This window comes from Nanorana parkeri, unplaced genomic scaffold, assembly GCF_000935625.1.
Source record: "Nanorana parkeri isolate BGI_ZX_2015 unplaced genomic scaffold, ASM93562v1 scaffold12, whole genome shotgun sequence".
Taxonomy (NCBI): Eukaryota; Metazoa; Chordata; class Amphibia; order Anura; family Dicroglossidae; genus Nanorana; species Nanorana parkeri.
Genome location: NW_017306280.1, coordinates 949419 through 967394, shown reverse-complemented (window position 1 = coordinate 967394; position 17976 = coordinate 949419). Strand labels below are relative to the sequence as shown.

Below are 17976 nucleotides of genomic sequence, written 5' to 3'. Positions count from 1 at the left end.
TGGCTGAGCCTCCTGTGACAGCCGACAGCTGTCTCCTCCCTGCCTCCTGAAAGTTTTTCTCCACACTGGACGCTGCACTGTGTCAGAGAGGACACAGAGCAGCACCCAGTGAGGAGAGAAACCAGGGATGCACCACAATTAAGGTCCAAAAATTTTTTATTTTTAACATTTTGCCCAAAGTGCCATTTTCAGCCAATATGTTTCAGTGACTCCCTAGTTCTAACCATTCCCTGCACTATCAAATACAAACAATTGTGCTAGAGTTGGGCTTTAATGAACACCATTCCTGTAAAGAAGTCTGATTCGCCAAGTGCATTCTGACTGGGTATTGGTAACCTGGGGCACTGGTTAACAAGACTCAATATTAAATAACAAGATTCACCAGCCAGGGTGCATTGTGGGCAAACCCGCTGTAAGTCTTCATACTGCTAGTTTCCAAAGTGTTAGTGAAAATACGCTCCAGTGATTGGGGCTGTATGTGTGTAAGCCATATTCCAAAGTACACCTGACTTTCCACAATAGTACACATGAAATGAAATGTGTATAAAAAACAGCTTTTCAGCAATTCTAGGCAACATGAACGCACTTTAGTAATCCTCTCCGGTAAAACCAGTGACTGTGCTAAAGTTAAAAAAAAACCACTTAGTTAACCTTATGTTGTATTATCCCCTGCAAAATAAGCACACAGAATAATAAGGAGCATACTTCCTTAGGTCTGTGTTGTTTAGCATCCCATCTCTCTACTTCCTGTATCACCAATCACATTCAAACTTCCAAGGCAGGTTTAAATTTGATTGGTGGCTGTGAGAAACTTTTAGTGTTGGACTTATTTATTTTTTCATACTGGGCTGTGTGTGATAGGCAGTCAGGGCCATCCCTAAAATGAGGCAGCCTGAAGCGGCTGCCTCAGACGGCTTCTCATTGGGCCACAGGGGGGTGTGCAGGTGTGCCTGCTGCCCCCTTTCCGGTCAGAGTGTCCCAGAGCTAAGAGCTCTTACCCATCTGTGATGCTCTGGCTGGCAGCCTGCCCAGCTCTTGGCAACCAGTGACATCAGGGAGCAGGGCAGGATGCCAGACAGAGTCAGACCCAGAAGTAGCACCAAGGACCCCCCTCCCCAAGTAATGTGCACCACTACAAACCTTCACCTCCCCCCACAATAACATGCACCACCATCACCCGACTTCCCCCACGGGCCTCCGGTAGCAAAATAGTGTAGGGAGACCCCTGTAGGTAGTAAGTAGGGTGTTTCAGGTACACTGCAAAAGTGAACTACTTATCCCTGTATACATCTCTAAGTGTTATTTTAGGGTGGTTGGTCCCTTTAAATCAGTAATAACACTTTGTCTATAACAATGCCATCATGTAACAAAAAGTTTATTCAATAATCAAACAGACCCTAGTTCTAGGAAGTAGGGATTATCTGGCCAATAATGACAACCCAATATCTTTGCAGGACAGACAGCATAAAAGATAGGATGAAAAGAGTTATGCGAGTTAAAGTTCCAAATATAAATCCCACGCTGTCTACGACAATAAACATCCAGTAGATTCCAACTTGCCAGACTGCCAAGCTATAGACAAGTTGCAAGTAGTAAACTTTTACTGGCAAGGTTATTCCTATTGAGTCCACGGAGTTTTCAGTTGGATGTCATGGCTTTTGGTCCCTTGTGTCTAGTAAAATACAATAGTTGTACATAACTTCTAAATGGATCGTAGGGCCATAAGGTCAGTATCTTCAATCAGATACTTGCGCATAAGGTTCTGCTGTTCCTCTAAGCCTTAAAGGAACAGCAGAACCTTGTGCAAGTATCTGTTGAAGAAAACCTTGTTCATAAAGTACACTTTTGTTGCTGAAATACTTTATAGCTATGTGTGTAAGAAGCCGACATCATCTAATCATATTATGCATTGAAAGCTTAATGTATTACTTACAACTCAAGGAGCTACATGATTGGATGGTGCTGGTTTACAGTATGTACAAGGGGTTTTATCATTTAAACAGCCTTTTAGGTAAAGTAAATTGAGAAATTACTTCAAAAGGTTTTTTATTAGGGATGCACCAATACTAGTATCGGTGCCGCAACGGAGTATTTAGCTGAGTACTCATACTCGCCCAAATGCTCCCGATGCCTATCCTGATACCGGAGCTTTGTGTAATGAGGTGGGGGGCCTAGTCATGACACAACACCTGACTTCCTTAATGGGACTTCTGGTATCGGTGAGTACCAAAGATACTCGAAAAACAGGTATTGGTGCATCTCTAGTTTTTATATATTTAGAAGTAGATATATAGTTAGGGTGCTTTCAGTCTTGCTTCAGGAGCAGTATATGACCCTGTGATCTGCACTCCCGAGAACTACATGCTACAAATTCCCCCATAGTGAGAGCTGGTCTCGCTTTCTGAAAAGCTCCCGCAGTTGTAATTGACAGCTGCTCTGTGCATTTGCTGGTATGGCGCACTCCTGTACTGGAAGCGGTGTGCAATAGCTGCGAAGATATACATAGCTCCAAATAGCTCTGCCATCCAGTATACCAAAAATAGGTTTGTCTCAAGAGTTTAAATCTACTTTAAGGCCTTACCTCACACTGGTTGAGATCATTCTGTAAGCTCTTCCTCCACTTGTCTCTCTTATGACATGCTTGGTCCCAGCGGGAGTTCACCTCATGCAGTCTACTCAGAAGACTTCCGCTCTCCGCATCATCTGCCTGCTGGAACTCCTTACTGCTCAGGTTGGCAGATAGAACCAGAGCTTTATAATTATCAAAAGCCTTCAAAGTGTCCTGAAAGAACAGCCGAAACAAAGCATTGAACACCTTGAAGCCAACGTTTACTATTGTCCATCTATTCTACCTGTAATTTGCTTAAACTTGATATGATTAAAGCTGAATTCTAGGCAAATATAAAATATACAAATTAATGAATCATTAAAAGTACAGCTGAAATAATAATGCCTACGCTATATGGCCAAATGGATTGAGTTCGGGTGTTTTCAATCAAGGGTACCGTTAATGCTACAGCATGCAAAACATTTTAGACAATTTTGTGTCTTCAACCTTGTGGCTACACTTTACGGAAGGTCCTTTTCTATTCCACAGGATTGTGCCCCTGTGCACAAAAATGGCTCCATGGAGGTGGAGGATCTCAAGTGGCCTGCCCTCAATGCTAACACCTTTAGGGCCCGAGTCGAAAGGCTTTGAGCTGGCGTTGATGGCATCACTTTGAGATGATTCAGAATTCATTGACTGGTGCATTTGACCTCCTTATGACCTGTAGTTGGCCTGCTTCAAGTAGGATTTGCATTCTCATAGACTTGTGTAGGAATGGAAAACGCACTTGATGCAAACAAAAACTGGTTGACACAGGCCCTTAGAATGAACTGACACATCCATTGTTATGATAAACCTAACCTCACAAAACTGCACAAATCCCTTCAGACCAACTACAAAATCTTATGGGGCCTTGCCAGAAGAGTGGAGGCTGGTATAGCTGCAAAGGGAAGCCAACTCCATATTAATGCCCAAGGTTTTGGAATGGCATGTCCAACAAGTTCATATAGGTGTGATGGTCAGCTGTCCACTAACTTTGGCCATATAGTTTAGCTGTGTGATCGTGCAGACATAATTTGGAGTAAGAGACCAGAAAGAGGTTAACCACACACTGACCAGGCTATTCATTATGAATGAACCACTGACCGGCCACATGTTTGTCTGTTTTGCCTATAATGGTGCTTCAAACTATCCGTACATTTTGGGCTTTTACGTCGATAACTGACAAGCTCAATGCAGATGGTGAATTTATCGTGAGGTTTTCATAATGTAAATCTAGAATGATCTAGGATGATTGTCTTCCAAAAAGTACAATATTGTTAGATTGAATGTCCCGTGGGTGTTTTCCATCATCTAATTTATACTAGTTTTAATGAGTTACAAAGTTGCTGTGCCACCATCTGCATATATTTATGCCTCCCAGAACTAGGCTGATAGTATAACATTTTATATTTGCAATCGGCTATTAAATTAGCTCAGTTATACTGCTCAGCTTAAAGTCAGTTTTCATACCTTAAATCTCTTCACTTTCTGCTCCAGCTCTTGAAGGGAAGTAGATGGCTTTAGATTTTCAGCATTGTCAAGCTCAGCTTCAGTCTTCCCAAGCCACAATGAGATATTATCTAAATCAGAGTTCAATTGCTGCCACTGCTGTAAATTCTGCTTTGACCTTAGCTCATTGCTTAAGCTCTGAGCCTGAATAATCTCCCAGCGTTCAATAACACCTGCATAAACCAAAAAAATGTATTGTAAAACAAGTAGCTCCAACTTAGAGATCAAGATGCCCTGCTGTCAATGCAGGAAAAACAAAAGCAAGTTATTTACAATCTAACCGTAGCCCGAAAGACTAAGATTTAAATACCATATGGTCTCCTGGCAGTGTAACATACATTCATGTTTGGTATGGGAATGAATGGCCCACTAAACAATTTACAAGCAGGTTGTGACAAATAAGCTTTTTATGCAAATAATTTTAGGTTTCTGGAATTAGAGAGCTGAATATATTTAAAGGAAAAACCTTTTTTTGGAAGTAAACATTCTTATTTATTGTAATGTTTACCTAAAAGTAATTTTCAGGTAAACTTGAGGCCAAGTACACTATAAAAAAGGACAAAATCATGGAGGACAACCCTCCAAATTGTTAAATACAATTGAAAAAAGCCACTCCATAATCACACGGTTTAAAGAGTTTTGTTTGGGGGAACTTAAGTGCCCTGCACAGAGCCCTGACCCTAACGCTTTTGGGATGAATTGGAATGCAGCCTGGTCTTCTCATCCAACATTAGTACCTGACCTCACAAATGCTCTTTTGCTGAATGGGCACAGATTCCCACAGACACTCTAAAAAAATCTTGTGGAAAGCCTTTGCAGGGGAGTGATACCTGGGGATTTGGAATGGGATGTCCAACAAGCTCATAGGTGTCCACAAGCCTTGGTCCATAAAAAGTGTCCTCGTCTCTGCAGGTTACTTTTACATCCATTACATTTATTAATAGGGCTTCCACACAAAACATCTTTTGTTTTTAGTTTCATGGTCCTTTAAGGCTTGCAAAGATCTTTAATACAGAATATGTGGCCTGGTTTTTTGTATATTATGGAACGGAATGTAACTGTTGCTTCTGGCAACCAATTCCTTGTTTAGTCTCCTTGTGCTGTACAGGAGAATAACGGGAACTTCACTTCATTCAAACGTTGCCTGTGCTCTAAAGCTGAACCCCAGGCAGTTATAAAAGATACAAAATCATGCAGCTCTGTATTCATTAATATAGCATTCTGGTAAATGGCTGCAGTCTATCAGCATCCACTTAAGATTTATGAATGGGCAGGGACTGTATTTTATGTAATCATTTTTATTTAGGATTTGTTAGTATACTGCTGATGCTTTTTTGTAGAGTCTATTTATGTCTTGTCTACTTTTGTGTCAAAAAAGCTTGTAATTCAGGTACTTACACTGCTTGCATTATAAAAAAATCAAGTTCAAAGTTCTTATTTCAGAATTAAAAGAGAGCTCAGCATTGGAAAGGAAAAAGCAGCACAAGGAGCCAATGTGTGCTGCAATACTCATGTGCTAGCAAGGGACATTCTACTAGGAGGAGACTATAGAATCAAGGTGAGATAAGCTCCGCAGTTAGCCACTTCCCCTTCAATGTCCATTCAGACCAGGGAGGGACTAGACCTGTATGTGTTAACTGCAGCAGATAAAAATCCAGTCTCCTGCCCTGCCAGACAGTGCTGTGGTGTTTGGTAGGACTGTATAACATCTGTGAACTGGATGGACAGAAACACAAATCCTTTGGCAGATAAAATAGGTCCCATATATGCATTTATCTGTGTATTTAGCAGTTTGCTTGCAGTTCAGCTTCAAGGATTGTAGATGTGTGCCAATTAACTTGCTAAATTATGGTTTTAGATTTTGAATTTACTATTTTTCTGTTCTGTATTTTAGCACATTAAGCAAATCTGTCAGGTCATTGTGTTACAGGTTTACTAGCCGACGACTCAGTAAGGTATAAAAATAGACTCCTATAAGTGGATAATGAAGTGATCAGCATCTCAAGATGTGTAAGTGGATACAATAGCTAAAAACAGACTAGGGGGAAAAAACAAACCCATGTTAATGATGGTCAATATTAGCTTAAATGGTTAGCGGCTTATTCAATTATCCACACAGGTGTTGCCTTTTAGCACCCTTTTACACATTAGGCATAGAGCAAAGTTATAAATAGCTCTATTGGTTCAGAAAGACCTGGCTAGAGCCTGTGTGCATCAACCTTGACCAACTGTAGCCAGTCCACCTAAAGTGAATCTGTGAAAAAAATAAATAAATGGGGGTTCCAATTGACAAGCTTTTACTCTAATAATGCTCGGTACCAGGCTGTCACGTTGAATAGGTATACAGATGAGAAGGTCTGGCTTCACTGGTTGCTTACTTGTTTAAGGTCACTGACTCAGAACATAGAGGCCAGAAACAGAGCAACTAGCATGCTTACAAGGAGGTCAGCAATGGCGGCCTCCATATCTTAGTACAGGTTTCCTTTACTGATTATAAGGAGGTTGCTCAGCCTGGTCGGCGTTACTTGTCTTTAACTGGAAAACTCACTGTGGGTGTGTTCAGATAATGCCTGGGCTTGAGAAAATACAGAGAGGGGGAATTTATCAAAACTGGAGCAGACAAAATCTGGAGCAGTTGCCCAGGGAAACCAATCAGCTTCTCTCTTCAGTTTGTTCAGGTAAGCTTTGAAAATGAAACAGATAAGCTGATTGGGTGCCATACAAAGCTGCTCTAGATTTTGTCTGCTCCAGTTTTTATACATTTCCCTCAGAATCTCTTTAAAATGGAATTCATCCCATCAATGCACGGCGTTCGCAAAAAAAAGTGAATCCTGCAGTTTGGTTATGTTGTCCTACATGGTCAGTTGTATGGGTTCTTCCACAGCACAGCATACTGTAAGTGAAATCAGTGCATGCATTATGAGCTAAATGACCAATGTGTTTGCTTGAACAGCTCAGTCAATGTGCTGGAAGTGTGCTAGTGAACAAGTTCTCAGCACAGAACAGTGGGCTGGCTGATGCATATATGCATACAGCAGCATTAAGACCTACTCACCATGCTAATGCATATTGCTATACGATGGCCTGAAAAAAACAACAATATGAACTCCATCTTTGCAATACATGCACATTTTCCCCATGTATCTGTGCAAAAAATACCTGCCAGACAACTCAACCACCTCTGTGCAAAAATCTCAACTAGTGTTGTCAGCAGTCCTTGCTGGACAACAGAACTCAGCCTATTCCTGCCCTTCTCTGTCCCATTCCGTAGGCATACATCAATTTCATTTCAAGCAAAACAATGCTGTTGTCTTGATTCCCGAGAGCACTGTGGTTTGGGGTGTGCCTACATGAATAGGAAATAGGTTTCTAGCAGATGGCCTTGCAAAAATCTGACAAGCCTGGTGATAATGTCAAACATAGTAATAAAGGTACTTCAATACAGGAGCAAGTTGAAAGAAAAGAAATTAAAATCCTGGGGCATAAATTAGAAGGGGAGAGGGAGATGTGGTAGTAAATTTGGGTCATGCATAGAGATCACCTTTAAGCATTTTAATATCCTTCTCATGGTATTACAAACTCTCTGCTGACTGGAATGAGGAGAAAAACAAGAAATAAATGGCAGTGGATTAAAAAGTGCTAGAGCACAGGAGATCACATGACCCTAATTGTATCTCTACGCAAACTTAACCTCAACTTAGATATTTGCATATTACAGGTCAAAGGCAAGAAAATATTTTACCGATTGAGTGAATCTATGAAAGAAAAGTATTATTTTTGCATTAGAAAATTTAGACAATATGTTCTATCCCCTTTACCTGATTGCGTCTCTGGGCTGTAAATTCCTCTAAGTCCGTTGTCATCAAGCTGTTCATTAGTGATACCTGATGTTCTCACATCTGTCTCTCTGGAGGGAGTAGAAGTGGAGGTCTGCTCATTCTATAAATACAGAAGCACACTCATTAACATTTACCTGCTGTAGCATTGCACTCCCCCCACCATTATCTGTAGCCAACAATACAAAACTTACAGTGGACATGTCTAACAAGGCTTTGGTTGTAGCAAGCATCAGATCCTGTGCAGCCTCATTTTGTTTGTACTCTGGCTTCAAAGCTGCCATATGCTTGGCTGGAGAATGCCATGATGGAGTCTCCAAGTCAGATTTCCCTGTAATAACAGAATATAGTTAGCAGGAATACAGAGTACTGTGGAAAGTGGTGCCACTGAGCACTGCCAACCAGCCTTCATACGGGCACCACCATCCCATAAACTTACCAGCAGCAGCATGTAAAGGGGAAAAAGCATGGATGCAGGATATGAAGTACCGGAATCAAGGTTATATGGCATTTTGAAAAGACAAAGCTGATGTAAAAGGTTAGATCAGTAGTACTTATAATGAATAACTTGGCAAAAATGTTTCCAATTGCCCATGCAAACCAAATTAAATAAAATTCTAACTGCACCTTTCTTATGAGTCAGATACTGTAAAGCAGGACCGGGAAGCAGCAAACTTTGCCATAAGAATTATAAATTTTATTTTCTGTCTGTAGAGGACTTTGAAGATTTTATCATCCCAATGGAGAAGGGTCAAACTTATTACCTTGGGGTTTTCTGTAAAGCTATATACTTTTTAAAGTGTGGAATGTTCATAAGCAGAACAGATATTCACAGGTCTAGTTTCCCCTTGGCAATGAGCAAACATTTGATAATTTCCTGTTTGGTTCAATTAAAGCCCAACTCCAACCAAAATGTTGTATTTTGTTGTGCATAAAGCAAGAAGGGGTTGGTTAGTGTTGTCTGTGTCTCCATGGGAGATTTCCCTTCTCTTCCGGTCCTGAGATCTTTCCAATTGGGACACAGACAAAAAAACAAACAAACACATTTTTAGAGTAGTAGGGACGGGTTAGAACTTCTGTCAATGTTTTTTTACTGCCCACGTCTTCAACCCCCAGAGGTATCACAATGGCAGTAAGGAAAGCCTTCTTAATGGGGTCAGAAACCTAATATAAACTTGAAAAATGTATTATCCAAAATAAAAGAAGAAACTAGCTGGAGGTGAGCTTTAAGACTTCAAGTGCCCGTACAAACAAAAAGCATTTCAAAATGGCAATATAAATGATTAATAAACATTGTTTCTCCATCCTGCCTTAATTATCAATTGTGCAGCTGTGCAAAAAGGTTGTTACGGCTTAAATTCAAACGAGTGCGGTAAATAGTCAAATGTAGAAAAGCTAAATCAACAAAGACAAAAATACACAAAGTGTTGAGCATTGTGTATGTTGATTGGTGTGTGATCTCTTAGCAAGCAGAGGCACAAAGGGGAAAATAATAAATAAAATGATGCCATGTCAGAATAATGCACATATCCCAAGAACATGGCCACACATCCCAAAGGCAGTTGTGTGCATTTTGGTGATGGGCCATGATGGACATCCTGGGATGTGGTTTGAGACATATGATGCTCACACAAGAAGCAGTAGAGGTAACGGTGGTATGAGGAAGGAGTGAGCGTGCATCACAGCAATGGTGCCAGAGTGAGACACATGCATTTGGCTGGGGCCTACCAGAAGACGCTTGGACAGTTTTTGTTGTCATTATGACATAGGCCTCGGGACTCTCAGCAATTTCTACATCTGGAAGAAAGTAAGGTCAAGTTTTTCCCCTCAGTGGAAAGAATGTAAACAAAATTGGTAACTGTAAAAATGTTTTCAAAATGATAAAGGCAATAATACAATATAGGTTTAAAGAGACTGTCACTGTCTACCGCCAACCTTCTCACCTTCCATGTGCTCTCCCTTTGCAAGTGGCATGCCAGAGGATGTTTGAGCTTACAGGGTTGATTATGTCCTCCTCATAAGGTAAGTGTTTGGGCTTGACAATGGCCTGCTCAGACACAAACACTGTATCCTTGGGAGGTCACATGCTCACGCTAGGTATTTGCAATGGAGCATTGAGGCAAAAGGAATACGAGTCAGTGTGGGCTAGAATGAGACCATCACTGCATCCTAAACTGGCAAACTGACAGATTTTCTTTCGTGAAAAATTTATGATAATATGATAAAACCAAATAAACGCCAACAATGTTAATGTTTACCTGACAAAGGATTGTAGTAGCCGCTCTCCTCTTCATTCTCGTGCATGGAAGATCCACCCACGTCAACAGTTGGATCCCACTCAAGAGGAATGGAGTCTACACTGACTGGAGTTTCGCGACCAGATCTCTCATGTGGGGGCATCAAGTGGCAGTTGTCCACTTCAGGAATCGTAGCATGCCAGGAAGAATTCTGGATTTCCCTTGAATCTTCTCCATCTGTATCATTTCCTGAGGCCTCTCTTTCTTCCTCTAAATTCTTTACAAGAGTAATAGAGAAAATTTGTCATTTTAGAGAATTAGAGATATTTTATTTATTTTGTGGCCATGTTGCAAGATGAAAACCTGTAAACTAGCAGGCCCCTGTAAAAGAGGGTTTATACTTTTGCCTATCTGGCTTATGGTGGTGTGTTAAACCTTTGCTCTATTTCAAGAGCTCTGGGTGCTGCAGCTATCTGACACTTCATGTTGTATTGGATAGCATGTCCCCCACTGGGTTCTTTCCACCAATCCCCAAGTCACTACTATTTACTGTATTAAATAGGGATCAGCAGGACCATAGTGCAATACTATTTGTTGGATAGGCATCTTCTGCATGGCATCCTCCTCCTGTCCCCCTCTCCCACCAGTTTTTTTTTAGGCATTTTAGCGCAAAGAAGTAGGCCTGGCCTACACGAGGTAAAGCATATCTTTATTTTTTTCCCCCATTTATGGACTTCCATGTGCGATTTTAAGTATGCATGCATGTTTAAAGGACACCACTACATGGTTAGGTTGTGGGAGAGTTAGTCCCCTTTCACATGTGCACAAGCTGTGTTAGAAAAAGTTCTGTTTGCTCTATCTTCAGACTTCAATGTTACTACATGTAAAACAAATTTAAAATGTGCCTAAAAGGTGCAACATGGATATAATCCACACCACCTACACATACAGAGGTGAATAGAACCTTATGTGAAAATGGCACCGGTGTACGGACAACTAGTGTGTCACCAGTTTGTTACAACTAAAGCTGGCCATACACCTATAGATTATCTGCAGAGTTTCTATGGTCAGATGGAAAAAGTGCAACAGATTCCTCCATCTGCGCTAAACTGTGTGGATGGAGGAATCTCCCGCTGGGCCAAGCTTCAGTATCTTGCTAGTCGGCCCCACTGGCTCTCAAAATACTTGAAAAATGCCTGCATCCAATCAGAATGTTCAGGTGTTTTGAGAGCCAGCAGGGCCGACTAGCAAGATCCTGAAGCTTGGCACAGTGGGAGATTCCTCCATCCACACAGTTTAGCGTAGATGGAGGAATCTGTTGCACTTTTTCCAGCTGACCATAGAAAATCTGCAGAGAATCTATAGGTGTATAGCCAGCTTAACTCTCATCTGACTTAAGGTGCCCACACACCTTACGATAATCGCGGGAAATCCCGCGAACGTAGGATTATCGTAAGGTGTGTGGAAGCCGTGCAACCTCTCCTACTGTAAGGTCGCTCGACTTTCATCTTACAAACATGTTCGAAAACCTGCCGAGAATCGTACGATTTTCGGCGGGTGTGTAGCATGTTCGTAAGATAAAAGCCGGACGGCAAGCGCACACTGCCCATTCGGCATTGCGGTCATCGGAACTCCCCCCAAGCGGGGAGGGCTTGCGATCATCGCAAGTACGATCTGCCTGTCCAAGATAGGCAGATCGTACGTTTTTTTAATGACCTTACAACCATCGCAAGACAAAAGTCTTGCAATGGTTGTAAGGTGTGTGCCCAGCCTAACTCTGCCTGCATGTCTGTAGCAACAGGATGACAGCAAACCTTAAACAGAAATCTAAAAGCACATACTAAAACCTTCATCGCTGAAAGAGAATCCCCCAGTTTTCTACAAACTGACAGCTCCACCTTGCTAACAGATATAATGAAAACTTTCTTCAAATCCAGACTGCATCTGTGGGCTGAAAAATCAGCCTTCTTGTCTGACAACATTAAGTTCTCCCATACAAACATTACTTACCAAACCCTTTGATGTCAGTCTCTCATGGAATCTGTAGACTCGTCCAAATACCTCTTGGCAATATCTGTGGATCTCTTCCAGCTCGTCCTCAATAACCACAGCATCCATGGCCTCGCTTTTCTGGATCAGCTGCTCTCCAAAAACTATCAACTGGTCGATCTTGTTGGTGTTCAGAGTAATTTCTTGTTTGAAACCCTGCAAGGCACACAATGTATTTTTATGTGTCTAGAATTGCTTCAGCCATAACTGGAACCACACAAATCATTCCTTAAGAGTTTAAAACTGCACAGAGATCAATGATTTGTATGCTAGTCTCTATCCTTGAAGAAAATATAGTGCAAAGAGTGGTGTGTATGTGTATAATATTAACCATTTTAACCTGAACCATTGCTGTGCCACTAATCCTTGACTAATTGCCTTGAATATTCAAAATTACACTTTTGCTAATGTTTTAATATGCTGTACATTTTCCATGGTTCCAGCGAGCATGAGCAAACCACAGCTTGGTCAGTTCAGACCAAATACTCTGGTACTGCAAGCTGGTAAAAAATGTTGTTCTCGGAGCCTCGCAAAATGGCTTTCACTCATTCATCTGAATGCAGAGAGCATAGAATGACCATCTGTGTGATTCCTGGATATACTTGCATGCGATTGGCTACTAAAAACAAAAGTAGAGATGATCGCCAAGCAGATGAAACAAATGGCTTTCTATGGTGTAAGCGATACAAGTAGCATTTACTTGGGATTAATCGCAAAATGCTTGTGAGCAACTGATTGCAACTAGAAACTGAAGCATGGGGTACATCATAGGAAGCCATTTGTTCCAATAGGGTAGAAATATTACAAGACTGCAGTGTTACACATAGCAATGTGACTGAGCTAAAATAAAAAAAAAATTGAAAAGTGGCTGGCTGAGGAGGGGGGTGAGGAGGGTTCGTGGGGTGTCATAAATGTTAGACCGGGGAGTAAAAAATGCCTCCTGATAATCAAAAGACAGAAAAAATAAACGTAGGATGACAAATAAACCCTAAACAGATCAGAGATATACCACATACATGAATATTGTGATGTTCTGTAGATTCATAAAAAGTTCTGGTAGTGTGTCAGAAAACCAGAATCCACATTAAGTCCCTCCTTTATGGCGTTGAAATGTAAAATCATTTTCATCTCAAATGTTTAATGTTAAATATATAATAAATAAGCGTTAAAAGCAAGCCTTTTGCCCACCAAATAATGTTACTGTGGGCAGAGCTCCTTCAACCCTTTTAGTTTGCTGGTCTGGTAAACAATGTATAGCACTCCTCATTTCGTTTAATTGATTACTGTATTGTTTTTAATACAGTGTAAATCAAAAGGCATATCAATATAAAACTCAAACCGAATATCACAAACATGCCAAGAGATGAAAAAAACACCTACGATTAATTGTTGCATCTTTTCCTCAATGTCACTTTCTGAGAAATGCTCCACATTTGTAAGCTGTATATCCATTTGCGTCAGCCATACCAGGATGCAGTCTCTGGTCCCTTCAAAGTCTTCTCTTTGGCTAGTAAAGTGCTGAAGAAAGACATAAGAAGAACTTTTGAATGAAAGTATACTACAAATAAAAAGAAAACTTTTGTTGTCACTGCACCTTTTACACCAGCACACTTCCTACCCATTAGCAAATCTGCAGTGTTCAAAAGTGTAAAATGGTTAAATTACACTTTTCTTTTTGTAGGCTTATGGGCTGTAGTGACATCAATTATATTGCTTAAGTTTGATAGTGTCCTTTTAGTAAATGAGAGTTAAAACCATAGCCTTTAGGGCTTGTTCATACTATGTCCAGACCAGTTTGTTCCCAGACCAAAAAAGCATCCCAATGTATCCCTATGGTATTTATGGGCTCTGTTCACACCAGTGCAGTCTATTCCGGACCAGACAAAAAAAGAATACTGCTGTTATCATTTTCTTTGGTCTAGAATGCACTGGAACATATACAAAACAAATGCATGCAAAACGCACTGGACTGCACCTGAAAGCCCACTTTAAGCTTAAAAAAGAAAAAAAACACAAAAACCACTCAGAACGCAGCAACATCGCAGTAAAAATGCTGCAAATGCAATGCACCGCGTTCCAGATCTGGTCCGGAAAAATAGGATTTTTGTACTCACCGTAAAATCCTTTTCTCTCCGTTCATTGTTGTAGAGTTGATAAAACACTCCCGGGTCCACCGCCCGGCGACTGAGATAGTTGGCCTGCCAATTCTCCACCCCGAATGTGTGTGAACCTGGCCCCAAAGAATATAACTTTTTTTTCCGTTTTGTATAGAGTAAGAAAATCGGTTATGCATTATTTAAACTTTTTCCTTTTCTGTCCCAGAGACACAACAGAAAATCTCTTCGAAAGCAGAAATACCTTTTTAGACAGTTGTCACTGCACGATAGCCCTTGTTCTTCTGAAAACTATATTTAAATTTCCATCAATTTCTATTAGTGACAATGGTCATCACTACAAATAGAAAGAGTGACCCTAGAGTGGATGTGTTTAAACCCCTTTTATCTAAAACTAAAGTTTGGGTTTTAGATAGATTTTTCATTTGCTCAACTCATCACTCCAGTAATTGCCACAAACCTCTCTACCATAGAGGCACCTGTAAGAGCTTAGAAATATCCGATTATGAGGTTTTTCTCAAATGTGGCAAGCATTTGTTAGTTGCCATCAGAGTAGAGTAGTTTTTATTTGGTATGACTTTCTCCAGACACTTGAGACCTCTCTATAATCACAGACTGGCTAATGTGTACCAACTTTATGGACCAGTAGTATAGAAAAGTATGCTATAGTGGTGAATGAAGAAGTATGTACACTTTGTAAATTTGTCATTATTAGAACAGACAAAAAAGAGAAGGTTTAGGACAGGCCAGTGGAAGTAGCGTAGGAGGATAAATTGGCAAATGGAGAGGAAAAATTGGAGGCTGATGGTAAACAGTTGTAAGATGTACCAAGAGTCAATGTATCATTGTTTGAGGTCATATTATGGGAAGGGTGGTGATTAAATATGTTCAGAAACCTATTGAATCTATTTTAGGATCCATAGGTGTGGAGAAGTACAGGCAGCATCATATGAGATTATATCTGGAGGAAGTAGGACTAAACTGCCTCCACGCTAAAAGCTGCAGAGCGCCATAGTAAGGAAGAGGGAAGGCAAACATGCTGGTAGCAAAGACGGTTTTGCCTGGCTGTAGTTGTGACATTCAAACCCTTGTTCCCACCATATGAAAATCAGACACATTTACAAAGGGAGATAAATAAATCAATAAAGAAACTGGTGTATTCACAAGAAAACTTATTAGGGCCAATTTAGGAAAACTGCAAATGTACTCTTTCTAATGAAAGTTGGGTATTTGTGAAAGCAGAACAAAGAAAACTAAAGCACAAATAACGAAAGCAACATACAACTTTTGCTTAAATGTAAGCAATCTGGTTTCATAAAGTGATTTATTGTTCACAGCAAACAAATTATAGTTTTAAAATGGAGGAAGAAACGTGGTTTTGGCAACATCTCCACCTCCGCTCTATCGTTCATAAAACCAAGGCAAAGTAATTTGAACTCTTGCTGCGTGTTAACTCTGGAGCTCATAAAGCAGCCTATTAGAGGACACAAGCCCCCTTGGCTTACCTTCAACCTCCTCAGAATGGAGGCCACTCTTCTCTGCAGCTGGTCCCACCTCTGGTTGCCTTCATGTACCATCTGCTTCAATCTGCTGGCTGCATCGGTGCGATTCTCCCGAGCAAGTCTCCGGTACTGCTTGTTTATTAGTTCCAGGTGAGTAAGACGCTCATGGATCTGCCGCTGAAAAGCCTGGAGTGAAAGTTTACAACTGGTAAATACATTTCATAGCAGTAACCTACAAACAGATAAAGACCATTTGCATTGAACTTGATAATTGTGCACAATTCTATTGTATGGCCTCTGCAGATACAAACCTCAAATTTCTTTTGTTCTTCTTTGGCTTTTGTGTATAATACATCAGAAGAGTCTGGGGAAGCAGCCATTGCTTCTGCTTCTTTAAGCCAGTCATCAAATTTGGAGTAGTCCTCTAGGAACTTTTGCCACAAACGCCAAGTTTCCTCAATTCTGGAAGAAAAAAATAATAATACTTATGGGCCTAGGCAGGTACCTTGAGGAACCCTTTTAAAGAGTAGAGAGGGCCTATCAGAAATCTTGGCCTAGTGGGAGATTCCTCCATCCACACAGTTTAGCATAGATGGCGGAATCTGTTGCACTTTTTACATCTGACTATAGAAAATTTGCAGAGAATCTATAGGTGTATGGCCAGCTTTAGATTCTCCCAGGAAGAGTTAGAGTTTGGTCAGGCAAAGAAAAGGCTGAACTGGCCTGCTGCATCTGCAGACCTAAGTCTTCCAATGCTGGATGGATTGACCATGACCAGAAGTTTGAGCATGGATTCTGCACAAAGAACCTATACAGCAGTGTTATCATTTGGCTTGTAAAAGAAAGCAGTGAACAACAAACAGCTTCCAAAGATAATCAGCATCAACCTTGTTTGTGATCTGTGCCGATAAACACCTAGCTTCCCAGAAGAAATATCACACAACTGTTGGATGCCAATTTTAGCCTGAACTGGTACCAAGGCATAAAATAAGTCACACTTTGCCCCTGAGGAAAACGGAAACCAACTCTTACCGGAGGCGTCTCTCCATAGACATTGTACAGATGTTTCTCCATCGTTTATCCAGACTCCTTGTGGTCTGTTGTATGGAGTCACACTCTGTTTCATTTGCACATGCATCTGTATCATGCAACAGACGCTCACAGATATTCAGTACGGAAGCCACCCCAGCGCTGTTTAGCTCAATGTCCTTTTGCAAGTCCTGAAATAGACACAAATATTGTAGCCATTAGCTCCTTTGCCTTCTGAATGTTCTCCTGCTCTGAGTAGTTGTAGGAAAGCGTACAGAAAACCTGTACAGAGTGAGATTGCCATTGCAGACCTCACTTTATTTCATGTGTATATCACAAGGGATCTTTTTCAGGTGGTGTCATTTAGTGACCATCTCAATGGCCAATCAAATATTGGGACTCTAAAGGTTTTATGCCCAGACTGGTTACAAGTGGCCCTGTTCTTGTTCTGAGTAGCCCTGGTCTTGTTGTTCTGTGTTCTATACATCAAAATTCCCCTTTCTGTTTCTAGGTAGTAAGCACTTGCCTTTTGTTCCTCCAGTTTCTTGTTTATCTCTTGGTCATCACAGATGCTGTAAATCAGGGGTGTAGATAATTCAGATTCAATGCGGCCCAGCCAAGTGCGCAGGTTACTCATTTTTTTGTCCAGTTGCTGGATGATTACAAGCGTTTCCTTCAAATTCTTCACACTGTACATGAAAGAAAATCCAAGCACTTGAAACTACAATACAATACAACCTACTTCTGCACACAGTCGCATATCGAGCATTGCAGTAAAATTGTAAGTAAACCGGAGCCAAAAGAAAACAAACAGTTACAACTGCATTACTCACCTGGTCTCCTGTGCCGTCCCCCACAGATGCACCTGCTCACTGAACCAGCACCGCTCCTTTTCTGGATTGAATGATGCCCAGCATCATTTATTCCACTTCCTGTGAGACCAGGGGGGTCAAGGTTCCACCTCCTGCTTTGGACTCACAGGGTAACGCTGCAGAGAGTGGCACCACATTGTTATCTAGCCCCAGTCTCTTCAGCATTTAGGATCTGCCCACAACTGGAGGAAGAAGAGGATGCACCTGCAAAGGTACTCCAACGGTGGGATGGGGGGGG

The 17976-nt window shown here is 41.1% G+C and overlaps 1 protein-coding gene across 1 annotated transcript in view; it reads right to left on the bottom strand.

The window, feature by feature from the left end:
- SYNE2 (spectrin repeat containing nuclear envelope protein 2) overlaps positions 1-17976 on the bottom strand; it is a 272106-nt gene that overhangs the window by 8912 nt on the left and 245218 nt on the right. The window contains exons 99-110 of the mRNA XM_018556025.1: positions 17393-17555; positions 16870-17057; positions 16149-16299; positions 15841-16023; positions 13602-13739; positions 12183-12377; positions 10194-10449; positions 9664-9732; positions 8130-8266; positions 7918-8038; positions 4061-4272; positions 2582-2782 (exon numbers count right to left, since the gene is read on the bottom strand). Of these exons, the coding sequence (XP_018411527.1) occupies positions 2582-2782; positions 4061-4272; positions 7918-8038; positions 8130-8266; positions 9664-9732; positions 10194-10449; positions 12183-12377; positions 13602-13739; positions 15841-16023; positions 16149-16299; positions 16870-17057; positions 17393-17555 (2014 nt within the window). The remainder of the gene's footprint in view (positions 1-2581; positions 2783-4060; positions 4273-7917; positions 8039-8129; positions 8267-9663; positions 9733-10193; positions 10450-12182; positions 12378-13601; positions 13740-15840; positions 16024-16148; positions 16300-16869; positions 17058-17392; positions 17556-17976) is intronic.